The sequence below is a fragment of the Microcaecilia unicolor genome, chromosome 3, assembly GCF_901765095.1.
Source record: "Microcaecilia unicolor chromosome 3, aMicUni1.1, whole genome shotgun sequence".
NCBI classification, from domain to species: Eukaryota; Metazoa; Chordata; class Amphibia; order Gymnophiona; family Siphonopidae; genus Microcaecilia; species Microcaecilia unicolor.
This window is the reverse complement of record NC_044033.1, coordinates 226,367,896-226,383,315: the sequence shown is the minus strand read 5'-3', so window position 1 is coordinate 226,383,315 and position 15,420 is coordinate 226,367,896. Positions and strand designations below refer to the sequence as shown.

The following is a 15,420-nucleotide window of genomic DNA, read 5'->3' as shown; positions in this document are numbered from 1 at the left end:
TTACCCCCCTGAGACAACAGACCAGTGAAGTTTTGCAAAGATGGCAAGCACTTCCGATCAATTTATTGGGACGCATAGCATTGTACAATATGGTCCTATTTCCAAAGTGGACCTATGTGTTCCAAATGCTTCCACTACTATTGCGGACCAATGAGGGAGGTTGGCTAAAGAGGAAGATAAACTTTTTTCTGTGGCAGGGAAAAAGAGCAAGGATGCCATTATCTAGAGTGATGTTGCCGCGCCCAAAGGGGGGACTGGGTTTGTTAGATCTAAAACTGTTTTCCATGGCTAGTAATATGAGACATCTGTCAGATTGGTTTCGCACTACCAGCTATTTTTCTTGCACAGAAGCAGAAGTGACAGTTCTGGGTAAAATGCATTTTTCATATTGGCTCCATGCGCCCTCAAGGGAACTACCTCAATTAGGGCACTACAAATATATTCTTTCCCCGATGCGTGCTACGTGGAAGGGACTAGGTAAGCTCCATCACATAGATACCAAAGTCTCAGTATTATTGCCAATCAAGGGGAATTTGGCCTTTCCGGTGGGAAGTTCCTCCATTTCTTTCCAGAATTGGGCTGCAGCAGGGGTTAAGTATTTATTTCATGTGGTCACGGAACAGGGGGTTATAAAGTCCTTCGATGTGTTAAGAGAAGAGTATAAGTTGGGAGCAAATGAATGGCTAGCATACAAACAACTGCAACACTATACAAATTCCTTACCCACTACCCCATTAAGTGCCGCTTCTTGGGAGAAGCTGAATGAACTGCTAGGACTGGATGCACAATTACGAGTGCCACTGCAATATTTTCATCGCAATTTGAGGGATTCATTGAAGGCAAATGATTATCAGACGGTGGTACTCGCCTGGAATACAGAACTGCGCACCAACCTCAAGTCAGAGCAAATTGGGGTGTGCCTCAAGTCTTTATACAAAACCACGGAGAATGCAGCGTGGTGGGAGATGCAGTATAAATTTTTGCTCCGTCTGCACATATCCCCCCATAGAGCATATAGAGCTACTCTTAGAGATACAGACACTTGCCCAAAATGTAATGGTACTAATGCGCACTTGGGGCATATGTTTTGGAATTGCACATTGATAAAACCTTTTTGGATTGAATTGAACACACACGTATCTCTGATATGGAATAATCAGTGGAAACCATCACCACGACAATTGTTTGATCTCTTTGGAATACAACAACCAGCGCCAGTGGGATTTAAAGCTTTTTTGAAAAGAGCAGTTTTGATGGCAAAACGTGTCATTCTGCAGCTGTGGTTGGTAACAGACCGCCCCACTATATCTCACTGGCGCTCAGCAATGATTCAAGCCTGTGCGATAGAGAAGAAAGGAATAAAGGACCTGGCCTCCAAGCGAGGCGTACAATTTTGTGACATTTGGTCTCCATTTTGGGACACACTCACTCCAGTAGCAAGAAGTAAAATATTGAACTCTTAGATAAGGGGGGGGGGAGGGGGGGAAAGGGAGGGAGGGGGGAGGGAAGGGGGGGTTTAGTTGATATAATGTTGTTAAAAAGTTAAGCAAATCAAACGCTGTACTTGTTTTCTGTTTCATTTGAGATTGATGTATACAGATAGTGTTTGGCTTGCAATAAACAAGAATTTCAAAAAAAAAAAAAAAAAAAAACTGACCTTACAAATAGATACTGGAATAAAAGTATCAACTAGTGAAATAATTGAATCTGCAAAAAAATATATAAAAGAAAAAGAGGAAAGTGTATATAAAAATAATAAATAATAAAAAAGTTCTAAGGAGAATATAATCAAAATAATGGAAAACTAACCTCAAAATCATTGTTAAGACTTCCAAAATTCAAAGAACTGCAAACAGACCCTAACGAGTGGTCTATGGAAAACAGAAAAAAGAAAAAAATATGTAAAAAAAAATAATAATGAAGCATTGACCATATGAGCGTATATGCAGTAAAATCCAGTAAAGAAACTAGAAGGAAAATGCCGTGTTTAATCAATCACCAACGTGAATGGGTGATAAAACATGATGTCTAGGCAATAATCAGCAAGTAGACAAGGACAACGTGCCCTACTTGTCCAGGGATACTCCGTATGAACGTACCGTAGCGTTAGTCAGTGTTTAAAGCTAATATACAAATGTCAGTATCACTGAAGACAAAAGCCACGTACCTTTAAAAAGACCGTTATATAAACAATCTGTCTGTCACAGTGAAACTCCGTAAAAGTAATGCAAGTATGGGGTGAGATAAACTACAGGAAGGACTAAATAGGCGGAAATGCGCGCGAAAAACAAAAACAATGACGTGCACACATACATTGGCATAAGATGAAACCAAAATGAAGCCAAAGCGCTATACAGATGTCCATGCCGATGATTTTTGTGAAATGGGCGGGACTACGTTGTGACGTGCCTAAGGAAAGGGTATGATTGTGTGAAATGGGTGGAGCTACGTCACGACGTGCTGCAGGGAAACAAAACTGGCTAACATGAAGCGAGGTGCTGCTTGTAATCCTGGGTAAGCTGGGGAGATTCAAATGCATGCCACTGGCCCTTGTTCATGATTTTCAGCATTGCTGGGTATACTAACATGAACCAAATCTTCTGTGCATGTAAAGCATGGGAGGGGGTTAGTGACCACTGGGGGAGTAAGGGGAGGTCATCCCCGATTCCTTCCAGTGGTCATCTGGTCATTTTGAGCACCTTTTTTGTGCCTTGGTAGTAAGAAAAACACAACCAGGTGACAACGTCCAACTGTTTGTCAGGGATGGCCTTTTTTTCGATTATGTGTGAAGGACGTCCAAGTATTAGGCACGCCCAAGTCCCGCCTTCACTACGCCTGACACGCCCCCTTGAACTTTGGCTGTCCCTGCGATGGAAAGCAGTTGGGGATGTCCAAAATCAACTTTCGATTATACCGATTTGGACGTTTCTGTGAGAAGGACGTCCATCTTCCAATTTGTGTAGAAAGATGGGCGTCCTTCTCTTTCGAAAATGAGCCCAATGATATGCCACTGCTGAAAAGACCTCTCTGAACTTGATTACGATATGTGGTGGACAAGGTCTGTTTAGCTGTAAAATGAGAAAAAAAAAGCTCTCTTGCAACCTTTTGCAAAGTATGGGCCCCCATTACTCGATTATGCTATCTCTATATAACCTGTAATCTGCTCCCCTGTTGTTACTGTTGTTTCTTTGACTTCTTATGTATATTTCCTACATTGCATAACTTGAATAAAACTTTTGAACAAAAACAAAGTAAAAACTTGGTAGGAACCTATTCTATAAAGAAACTCAGGCACCTGCTTTCCTATATAGAAGACCAGCCTAACAGTGAAAACATGAGCCTATAATTCAGGTGCAAGCAATTATGCCTTAGGTTAGGTGCAATTGCTCACACCTTTAAATGTGGAAAATATGTGCATTACTTATAATGTTCTATAAGATATGTGTGTAATTGAGCACCTGCCCAGACTCCACCTGTGCGTACACCCACCTTATAGTTACGCACTATTAAGGCAGAACAGTATGTAAACCGTTTAGGCAGCATGCCGAAATTTTATAACTAACGTGTGTATGTTGCATATAAGAGGTAGGTGCTTATGATACGTGGAGGGGCATAATCGAAGATGGGCACCCATCTCTAAGGGCGGCCATCTCTAAAGCCGGCGCTGTAAAGAGGTGTCGAAGACCGTATTATCGAAACAAGATCTTTCGTCTCGATAATACGGTCGGGGCAGGCCAAATCTCAACATTTGGGCTGGCCTTAGAGATGGCCGGCCTCGGTTTTCACCAATAATGGAAACTGAGGCCGTCCATCTCAAACCCGGCCAAATCCAAGCCATTTGGTTGTGGGAGGAGCCAGCATTTGTAGTGCAATGGTCCCCCTCACATGCCAGGACACCAACCAGGCACCCTAGGGGGCACTGCAGTGGATTTTATTAATTGTTCCCAGGTACATAGCTCCCTTCCCTTGGGTGCTGAGCCCGCCAAATGCTCCCCAAAACCCACTCCCCACAATTGTACACCACTACCATAGCCCTTAGGGATGAAGGGGGGCACCTACATGTGGGTACGGTGGGTTTTGGGGGGGGGGGGTTGGAGGGCTCCCATTTACCATCACAAGTGTAACAGGTAGGGGGGGTGGACCTGGGTCCGCCTGTCTGAAGTGCACTGCACCCACTAAAAACTGCTCCAGGGACCTGCATACTGCTGTGATGGAGCTGGCTATGACATTTGAGGCTGGCATAGAGGGTGGCAAAAAAATGTTCTTAATGGGGTTTTTTTTTGGTAGGAGGGGGTTAGTGACCACTGGGAGAGTAGGGGGAGGTCATCCGTGATTCCCTCCGGTGGTCATCTGGTCAGTTTGGACACTTTTTTGAAGCTTGGTCCTGAAAATAAATGGACCAAGTAAAGCCAGCGAAATGCTCGTCAGGGCCGGCCTTTTTTCCATTATTGGCCGAGGGCGGCCGTCTGTTAACCAAGCCCCTGCCCCGCCTTTGGAACACTGCCAACACGCCCCCGGGAACTTTGGACGGCTCTGCGACGGAAAGCAGTTGAGGGTGGCCAAAATTGGCTTTTGATTATACCGAGTTGGCGGCCATCTCTGCACATAAAGCACTGCTTTACCTGTGTAAATGCCTTTCTCCGAGGACAAGCAGGCTGCTTGTTCTCACTGATGGGTGACGTCCACAGCAGCCCCTCCAATCGGAACACTTTCTAGCAAAGTCCTTTGCTAGTCCTCGCGCGCCGATGCGCACCGCGCATGCACGGCCGTCTTCCCGCCCGAACCGGCTCGTGCCGGCCAGTCTTCTTTTGTCCGCGCTCGGTACGGTCGTGTTTCGCCGTTTCGCGCCCCAAAGTTGACCTCGCGCGTCGTTTATCGACTTTATCTTAAAAAAAAAAAAAAGGTGTCGGAAGGAGACCTTTATGGTCTTCTCCCTTCCTATACTTCCAGTTTTTGCCCTGGTAAGTTTTCTTTCGTCGTCGGGGTAGGCCCTATTTAGGCCTCGGTCGAAGTTTTTCTTCCCCCTATTTTTGCGGTGCCTTTTTCGCCATTTCGAGTTTTGATCTCGCCGGCGCGATTTTTCCGCCCATGACATCGAAGTCTTCCAGCGGCTTCAAGAAGTGCACCCAGTGCGCCCGGGTAATCTCGCTCACTGACAGGCACGCGTCGTGTCTTCAGTGTCTGGGGGCTGGGCACCGCCCGCAGGCCTGTAGTCTGTGTTCCCTTTTACAAAAGCGGACTCAGGTAGCGAGATTAGCCCAGTGGAACATTTTGTTCTCGGGCTCTTCGTTGGCATCGGCACCGGGAGTATCGACTGCATCGACGTCGTCGGCGCCTGGACCTTCATCTTTGTCCCCGAGTGCATCGAGGCATCGGCCCTCTTAATCGAGGCGTCATCGGAAGGCTGCGTCGGCGTCGGTGGTATCGAGACCTCCTCGTCTGCTGATGTCGTCGGACGGTGGTGCTTCGTCTGGAGTGCAGGTGAGGGCTGTCCATTCCCCTGCTGGTGGCGGTGAGCCTTCGGGTGGGTCTCCCCCCACCCTGAGGGCTCCTGCGGTACAGCCCCCCCGAGACCGACCTCCTTCGGCTTCGGCCCCGAGGAAGAGACGGCTGGATTCTACGTCCTCCTCGTCGGTGCCGGGAAGCTCCGGTGACATGCTTCGTTCCAAGAAGTCGAAGAAGCATCGTCACCGGTCTCCTTCCCGTGTAGGCACCGAGAGCTCTGGGTCGCCGAGGGAGTCGGCACCCAGTAGGCATCGGCACCGAGAGGACCGCTCGCCCTCTGTTCAAGAGGTGTCGATGCGCTCCCCTTTGGACAGCCCGGAAAAGCCTCCACGCCCGGAACACACTCTGACATCGACGCCTGCATCGACTTCCATGCCTTTTTCTGCAGCCGCTCTGAACGAGAGCCTCCGGGCCGTTCTCCCAGAGATCCTGGGAGAGCTGTTGCGCCCTACCCCTCCGGTACCGGGGGTGCTTGCGCCACCGGTACCGTCGAGCGAGGCGCCGGCTGGCTCATTGCCCGGGGTGAGGTCTCCGGCGTCGGTGCCGCGTGCGGTACCGACTGCAGTAGCCTCCCAGGAAGGCTCCCCGACTACGTCGGCGGAGGGAGCTTCGCCGGTGCGGACGAGGGAGTCTACCTCTCGACGCTCCCACCGTGGCCGTGGTTCCACGGAGTCGAGCCGGGCACCGTTGCAGACACAGGTCCGTGAACTTGTGTCTGACACCGATGGTGAGGCCTCGTGTGAAGAAGAAGAAGACATCAGATATTTCTCTGACGAGGAGTCTGAGGGTCTCCCTTCTGATCCCACTCCCTCTCCTGAAAGACAGCTTTCTCCCCCCGAGAGTCTGTCTTTCGCTTCCTTTGTTCGGGAGAAGTCTACAGCCATCCCCTTCCCGGTGGTTGTGGAGGACGAGCCCAGGGCTGAAATGTTTGAGCTCCTGGACTATCCTTCTCCACCTAAGGAAGCGTCCACAGTACCCATGCATCATGTCCTCAAAAAGACATTGCTGGCGAACTGGACCAAGCCATTAAGTAATCCCCACATCCCCAAGAAGATTGAGTCCCAGTACCGAATCCATGGGGACCCAGAGCTGATGCGCACTCAGTTGCCTCACGACTCTGGAGTTGTGGATTTGGCCCTAAAGAAGGCCAAGAGTTCTAGGGAGCATGCTTCGGCGCCCCCGGGCAAGGACTCTAGAACCTTGGACTCCTTTGGGAGGAAGGCCTACCATTCTTCTATGCTCGTGGCCAAAATTCAGTCGTACCAGCTCTACACGAGCATACACATGTGGAACAATGTGCGGCAGTTGGCGGGCTTGGTGGATAAGCTCCCCCCTGAGCAAGCCAAGCCATTTCAGGAGGTGGTCAGGCAGCTGAAGGCGTGCAGAAAATTCCTGGCCAGAGGGGTGTATGACACCTTTGATGTTGCGTCCAGGGCCGCTGCTCAAGGTGTGGTGATGCGCAGACTCTCATGGCTGCGTGCCTCCGACCTGGAGAATAGAATCCAGCAGCGGATTGCGGACTCGCCTTGCCGTGCGGATAATATTTTTGGAGAGAAAGTCGAACAGGTGGTAGAGCAGCTCCACCAGCGGGACACCGCATTCGACAAGTTCTCCCGCCGGCAGCCTTCAGCCTCTACCTCTACAGGTAGAAGATTTTTTGAGGGAAGGAAGACTGTTCCCTACTCTTCTGGCAAGCGTAGGTACAATCCTCCTTCTCGACAGCCTGCGGCCCAGGCTAAGCCCCAGCGCGCGCGCTCTCGTCAGCAGCGTGCGCCTCAGCAAGGCCCCTCGGCTCCCCAGCAAAAGCAAGGGACGAGCTTTTGACTGGCTCCAGCAGAGCATAGCCGACATCCAAGTGTGCCGGGCGACCTACCAGTCGGGGGGAGATTGAAAGCTTTTCACCAAAGGTGGCCTCTCATAACCTCCGATCAGTGGGTTCTCCAAATAGTCCGGCAAGGATACACCCTCAATTTGGCCTCAAAGCCTCCAAATTGTCCACCGGGAGCTCAATCTTACAGCTTCCAACACAAGCAGGTACTTGCAGAGGAACTCTCCACCCTTCTCAGCGCCAATGCGGTCGAGCCTGTGCCATCCGGGGAAGAAGGGCTGGGATTCTATTCCAGGTACTTCCTTGTGGAAAAGAAAACAGGGGGGATGCGTCCCATCCTAGACCTAAGGGCCCTGAACAAATATCTGGTCAAAGAAAAGTTCAGGATGCTTTCCCTGGGCACCCTTCTACCCATGATTCAGGAAAACGATTGGCTATGCTCTCTGGACTTGAAGGACGCCTACATGCACATCCCGATACTGCCAGCTCACAGACAGTATCTGCGATTTCAGCTGGGCACACGTCACTTCCAGTACTGTGTGCTACCCTTTGGGCTCGCCTCTGCGCCCAGAGTGTTCACGAAGTGCTTGGCTGTAGTAGCAGCGGCACTTCGCAGACTGGGGGTACACGTGTTCCCATATCTCGACGATTGGCTGGTGAAGAACACATCCGAGGCAGGAGCCCTGCAGTCCATGCAGATGACTATTCGCCTCCTGGAGCTACTGGGGTTTGTGATAAATTATCCAAAGTCCCATCTTCTCCCAGTGCAGAAACTCGAATTCATAGGAGCTCTGCTGGATTCTCGGACGGCTCGCGCCTATCTCCCAGAGACGAGAGCCAACAACTTGTTGTCCCTCGTCTCGCGGGTGCGAGCGTCCCAGCAGATCACAGCTCGGCAGATGTTGAGAGTGCTGGGCCACATGGCCTCCACAGTTCATGTGACACCCATGGCCCGTCTTCACATGAGATCTGCTCAATGGACCCTAGCTTCCCAGTGGTTTCAGGCTGCTGGGGATCTAGAAGACGTGATCCACCTGTCCACGAGTTTTCTCAAATCCCTGTATTGGTGGACGATTTGATCCAATTTGACTCTGGGACGTCCTTTCCAAATTCCTCAGCCACAAAAAGTGCTGACCACGGATGCGTCTCTCCTGGGGTGGGGAGCTCATGTCGATGGGCTTCACACCCAAGGAAGCTGGTCCCTCCAGGAACGCGATCTGCAGATCAATCTTCTGGAGTTACGAGCGATCTGGAACGCTCTGAAGGCTTTCAGAGATCGGCTGTCCCACCAAATTATTCAAATTCAGACAGACAACCAGGTTGCCATGTATTACGTCAACAAGCAGGGGGGCACCGGATCTCGCCCCCTGTGTCAGGAAGCCGTCAGCATGTGGCTCTGGGCTCGCCGTCACGGCATGGTGCTCCAAGCCACATATCTGGCAGGCGTAAACAACAGTCTGGCCGACAGGTTGAGCAGGATTATGCAACCTCACGAGTGGTCGCTCAATTCCCGTGTAGTGCGACAGATCTTCCAGGTGAGGGGCACCCCCTTGGTGGATCTCTTCGCATCTCGAGCCAACCACAAAGTCCCTCAGTTCTGTTCCAGGCTTCAGGCCCACGGCAGACTGGCATCGGATGCCTTCCTCCTGGACTGGGGGGAGGGTCTGCTGTATGCTTATCCTCCCATATCTCTGGTGGGGAAGACTTTGTTGAAACTCAAGCAAGACCGAGGCACCATGATTCTGATTGCTCCTTTTTGGCCGCGTCAGATCTGGTTCCCTCTTCTTCTGGAGTTGTCCTCCGAAGAACCGTGGAGATTGGAGTGTTTTCCGACCCTCATCACACAGGACGAAGGGGCGCTTCTGCACCCCAACCTCCGGTCCCTGGCTCTCACGGCCTGGATGTTGAGAGCATAGACTTTGCCTCTTTGGGTCTGTCAGAGGGTGTCTCCCGCATCTTGCTTGCTTCCAGGAAAGATTCCACTAAGAGGAGTTACTTCTTTCTGTGGAGGAGGTTTGCCGTCTGGTGTGACAGCAAGGCCCTAGATCCTCGCTCTTGTCCTACACAGACCCTGCTTGAATACCTTCTGCACTTGTCTGAGTCTGGTCTCAAGACCAACTCTGTAAGGGTTCACCTTAGTGCAATCAGTGCATACCATTACCGTGTGGAAGGTAAGCCGATCTCAGGACAGCCTTTAGTTGTTCGCTTCATGAGAGGTTTGCTTTTGTCAAAGCCCCCTGTCAAGCCTCCTACAGTGTCATGGGATCTCAATGTCGTTCTCACCCAGCTGATGAAACCTCCTTTTGAGCCACTGAATTCCTGCCATCTGAAGTACTTGACCTGGAAGGTCATTTTCTTGGTGGCAGTTACTTCAGCTCGTAGAGTCAGTGAGCTTCAGGCCCTGGTAGCCCAGGCCCCTTACACAAAATTTAATCATAACAGAGTAGTCCTCTGCACTCACCCTAAGTTCTTGCCAAAGGTTGTGTCGGAGTTCCATCTGAACCAGTCAATTGTCTTGCCAACATTCTTTCCCCGTCCTCATTCCTGCCCTGCTGAACGTCAGCTGCACACATTGGACTGCAAGAGAGCATTGGCCTTCTATCTGGAGCGGACACAGCCCAACAGACAGTCCGCCCAATTGTTTGTTTCTTTTGATCCCAACAGGAGGGGAGTGGCTGTGGGAAAACGCACCATATCCAATTGGCTAGCAGATTGCATTTCCTTCACTTACGCCCAGGCTGGGCTGGCTCTTGAGGGTCATGTCACGGCTCATAATGTTAGAGCCATGGCAGCGTCGGTAGCCCACTTGAAGTCAGCCACTATTGAAGAGATTTGCAAAGCTGCGACGTGGTCATCTGTCCACACATTCACATCTCATTACTGCCTGCAGCAGGATACCCAACGCGACAGTCGGTTCGGGCAGTCAGTGCTTCAGAATCTGTTTGGGGTTTAGAATCCAACTCCACCCCCTAGGCCCATGTTTGTTCTGTTCCAGGCTGCACTCTCAGTTAGTTGGTAAATGTTTTAGGTCAATCTCAGTTATGTCCTCGCCGTTGCGAGGCCCAATTGACCATGGTTGTTGTTTTGAGTGAGCCTGGGGGCTAGGGATACCCCATCAGTGAGAACAAGCAGCCTGTTTGTCCTCGGAGAAAGCGAATGCTACATACCTTTAGAAGGTATTCTCCGAGGACAGCAGGCTGATTGTTCTCACAAACCCGCCCGCCTCCCCTTTGGAGTTGTGTCTTCCCTTCTCTTTGTCTTGCTACATATGAGACTGGCCGGCACGAGCCGGTTCGGGCGGTAAGACGGCCGCGCATGCGCGGTGCGCATCGGCGCGCGAGGACTAGCAAAGGACTTTGCTAGAAAGTGTTCCGATTGGAGGGGCTGCCGTGGACGTCACCCATCAGTGAGAACAATCAGCCTGCTGTCCTCGGAGAATACCTTCTACAGGTATGTAGCATTCGCTTTAGAAACCCATAGGATTTGAGGCAATAATCAAAGCAAAAGCCAAGACAAACTTTGATTATTCACTTGGAAAAATTACTTAGAAAAAATACACCTTCTGCTTTCTGAAAATAACTTTTCCTCCAGAAATTGCCTGCGTGTCTATAATCTCTTCTCACTTGTTCCTAAGTAACATTTATGGAGATATTCTAAAAATGACAGCCAAAGTTGTGTGCAGCCTGAGTTGCATGGGCAATTAAATTGGTTAATGAGCCAATTACTGCCAATTATTGGGTGCTAACAGTCAACTATGGGTGTTAATTCACAACATTTAAGATTTGTACATGCATCTCGCTAAGTGCTACTCTATAAAGATCTGTGCACAAATCTTATGGTGCAGAACTCAGAAGGGCTGTCAGGAGCATAAAGATGCGAAGTATTGCAGAATTCCTGGGATTTGCACCCAACTTGGGTGCTGGAATTTACACCAGGTTTCAGCAGGGGCAACTTTGGTGCTCAAAGTAAGGTACGAGACCCGTAATTAAGCATTATTCTATAAGGGGAGCACATCCTTTATAAAGTAGCACTCAGTGATGATTTTTCTCTACACCCAGATTTGGTTGCCATTTACTGAATCCACCCCTTAGTGTGTATTAATATATGCAGAGACAGACTAAGCAGTAATCAAACTCTGACACCTGTGGGGGTAATTTTATATATTTCTGTAGATAATACAGTTTTACTTGCATAACTTGGAAATAGTGTTATGGACATTTTTAGAAACCCAGAACTCTAACTTGTATCCCTTTGTATTTTTATGTAGAGTCTCTTCGTACTGAACTAGGTAAGTTTCTCTTCTCAAGTACGTCACACTGCTGCTTAAAGATTTTCTGAACTCTGACGGTTGTGTTTCTCTGTTTGATTTCAGAGTTTGCAAGATGCTGTAGCTATGCAGGTAACTCAGACTGACAATCTCACCTACACAATATGAATTTCCTCTTCTATGTAGCTGTTGTCAGTGTGCTGCCACAATATAGCCTTGTACATAAGAACATAAGCTCTGCCATACTGGGACAGACCAAGGGTCCATCAAGTCTAGCATCCTGTTTCCAACAGTGGCCAATCCAGGTCACAAGAACCTGGGAAGATACTAAAACAGCAAGACAGGTTTTATGCTGCTTATCCTAGACAAAGCAACACAACATATGCACTTGAGGCAGTTACCGGAATTGGTGACTCCCCCTTGATAAAGTCAGTACGAAACGGGGACCTGTCGGGGTTTTTGAGTGCACCAACCTGCCTAAGCTAAGTGCTAGACACATTTTGCTGTTGATTACGATTAGATTGTGAGAGTTTGATCAACACATGCTACAAGTCAGTTAATAATAAAGGTCGGTGGAGGTTAAGTCAATGATTAAATTGCATACACGAATCATACATTCAGTGATTGAGTGAGAAAATAATTCTCTTCGTGTTATCTATATGAGACTTTACTCCACTTTATAGATATAAAAAACCTACATTCATATTTGTTTAGATATTTTGCGATTTTTCTATCCTAGAAATAAGCAGTGGATTTCCCTAGTCTATCATAATAATGATTTATGGACTTTTCTTTTAGAAAATTATCCAAACCTTTTTTAAACCCTGTTATGGTAACTGCTTTTTCCGCAATCTCTGGCAACTGATTCCAGAGTTTAATTAAGCAGAGAGATGTGGTAGCCGTGTTAGTCCACTTTTAAAGGTAATCAATAGAAGTAGAATAAAATATAACAAAGAAAAAAAATAAGATGATACCTTTTTTATTGGACTAACTTAATACGTTTTTTGATTAGAAGGTAGCCCTTCTTCGTCAGATCAGACGAAGATGGGCTACCTTCAAAAGCTAATCAAAAAATGTATTGTTAGTCCAATAAAAAAGGTATCATCTTATTTTATTCTCTTTGTTTTATTTTATTCTATTCCAGAGTTTAATTATATATTGAGTGAATAAATATCTTCTCCAGGGTTTGTTTTAAATGTACTACTTAGCAGCTTCATTGCGTGCCCCTAGCCTAGTATTTTTGGAAAGAGTAAACAAGCAATTCATGTCTACCTATTCCACTCCACTCAGTATTTTATAGACCTCTTGCTGTATCGTCTCTTCTCCAAGCTGAAGATCCCTAGCCTCTTTAGCCTTTCCTGATAGGGAAGTTGTCTCATCCCCTTTATCATTTTTGTTGCCCTTCTCTCTAACTTTTCTAATTTTGCTATAAATATTTTGAGATGTGGTGACCAGAACTGCACACAGTATTCAATGTCAGGTCGCACCATGGAGCGATACAAAGGCAAGATAGCATGCTCATTTTTGATTTCCATTCCTTTCCTAATAATTCCTAACATTTACTTTTTTAGCCGCCGCTGCATACTGAGCAGAGGGTTTCAACATATCAACCATGATGACACATATATCCTTTTCCTGGGTAGTGACTCCTAATGTGGAACCTTGCATCATGTATCATAGTTCGGGTTCCTCTTTCCCACATGCATCATTTTGCATTTGCTCACATAAAACATCTTCTGCCATTTGGATGCCCAATCTCCCCGTCTCGTAAAGTCCTCTTGCAATTTTTCACAATCCTCTTGTGATTTTACAACTTTGAATAACTTTCAAGCTTATTTTCGAAAGAGAAGGGCGCCCATCTTTCGACACAAATCGGGAGATGGGCGTCCTTCTGTCAGGGTCGCCCAAATCGGCATAATTGAAAGCCAATTTTCGGCGTCGCCTACTGCTTCCCGTTGCGGGGACGAGAGGGAGGAGTCGAAGATAACTCTGAGGTTGTGGGCAGATGAGATGGGGAGGATGAGGGTGCCATAGACTGAGATAGAACGTGGAGGGAGAGGAGAGGTGGGTTTGGGTGGAAAGACAATAAGCTCTGTCTTGGACATGTTCAGTTTCAGGTGGCGGTTGGACATCCAGCCAGCAGTGTCGGATAAGCAGGCCGATACTTTGGCTTGGGTTTCCACAGTGATGTCTGGTGTGGAGAGATAAAGCTGGGTGTCGTCGGCATAGAGATGATATTGGAAACCATGAGATAAGATCAGCGAGCCCAGGGAAGAGGTGTAGATTGAAAAAAGAAGGGGTCCAAGGACAGATCCCTGAGGAACTCCAACAGAGAGCGGGATGGGGGTTGAGGAAGATCCATGAGAGTATACTCTGAAGGTATGGTGGGAGAGATAAGAGGAGAACCAGGAGAGGACAGAGCCCTGGAACCCAAATGAAGACAGTGTGACAAGAAGTAAATTATGATTGACAGTGTCAAAAGTGGCGGATAGGTCGAGGAGGATGAGGATGGAGTAGTGACCTTTGGATTTGGCAAGGAACAGGTCATTACAGACTTTAGTGAGTGCCGTTTCTGTTGAGTGTAGAGGGCGAAAGCCAAATTGAAGCGGATCGAGGATGGCATGAGAGGAGAGAAAATCGAGGCAGCGGCTGTGAACGGCGCGTTCAAGTATCTTGAAGAGGAAGGGTAGGAGGGAGATGGGGCGATAGTTGGAGGGACAGGTAGGGTCAAGTGATGGTTTTTTGAGGAGTGGTGTGACTACAGCATGCTTGAAGGTGTCAGGGACGGTTGCAGTGGAGAGAGAGAGGTTGAGGATATGGCAGATGGAGGGGGTGACGGTAGGAGAGATGGTGTTAAGTAGGTTGGTGGGGATAGGGTCAGAGGAACAGGTGGTGCATTTCGAGGAGGAAAGAAGGTGGGCGGTTCCTTGGGGGGGAGGTGTGTGTGTGTCAGCGGAGGCATAGCGAAGGTGTGGACGTCCTTCTTTCAGACATTTTGGACATCCTGAACTGCCCCCCCCCACCCCCACACTCACAGGGACAGCCAAATTTCAAGGGAGTGGAGTGGAGAGGAGAAGTGGCCTAGTGGTTAGACCACTGGTCTTGCAATCCAGAAGTGGCTGGTTGAAATCCCACTACTGCTACTTGTGATCCTAAATCCAAATAAATAAATAAAGGGGGTGTCAGAGGCATAGCAAAAGCATGGACATCCATCTCACAGAAACATCCACATTTTGGACATCCTCAGGCGCCTAACACTTTTGACGTCCTTCACCCATACTAAAAAAAAAACCCACGTCCCTGACAAACACTTGGACTTTTTCACCTGGAGTTGTGTTTTTTTAAGGTTGTAGACAGCAATTTATTTAAGGTTGTAGACGGCTATTATACACGCAGCTTGTCTGAGTGTATGAAGCCGTCTTTGGCATACTCAGAGCAGCCACGCATAACACATGGCTGCTCTACACTGGCTTCCCCTCCTTAGGAAGGAAATCGTGTGCAAATGAGCTAACAGAAAGCAGCTCATTTGCATGCGATTTCCTTCATGCATGCCCGTTCCTTTCCAAATGGCTAAGGGATCGGTAAGGGAAGGGCTTTTTCCGTTCAGTTAGTGCATGTTAGTCCACTGCAGTGCCCCCTAGGGTGCCCGGTTGGTGTCCTGGCATGTCAGGGGGACAAGTGCACTAGGAATGCTGGCTCCTCCCACAACCAAATGAGTTGGATTTGGTCGTTTTTGAGATGGGTGTCCTCAGTTTCCATTATCACCGAAAACTGGGAACGACCATCTCTAAGGTCGACCTAAATGTTGAGATTTGAGCGT

At 48.4% G+C, this 15,420-nt stretch overlaps 1 protein-coding gene across 1 annotated transcript in view; it reads left to right on the top strand.

The window, feature by feature from the left end:
• Nucleotides 1–15,420, top strand: part of LOC115466338 (butyrophilin subfamily 1 member A1-like) — a 1,244,786-nt gene that overhangs the window by 248,672 nt on the left and 980,694 nt on the right. The window contains exons 9-10 of the mRNA XM_030197517.1: nt 11,601–11,621; nt 11,706–11,732. Of these exons, the coding sequence (XP_030053377.1) occupies nt 11,601–11,621; nt 11,706–11,732 (48 nt within the window). The remainder of the gene's footprint in view (nt 1–11,600; nt 11,622–11,705; nt 11,733–15,420) is intronic.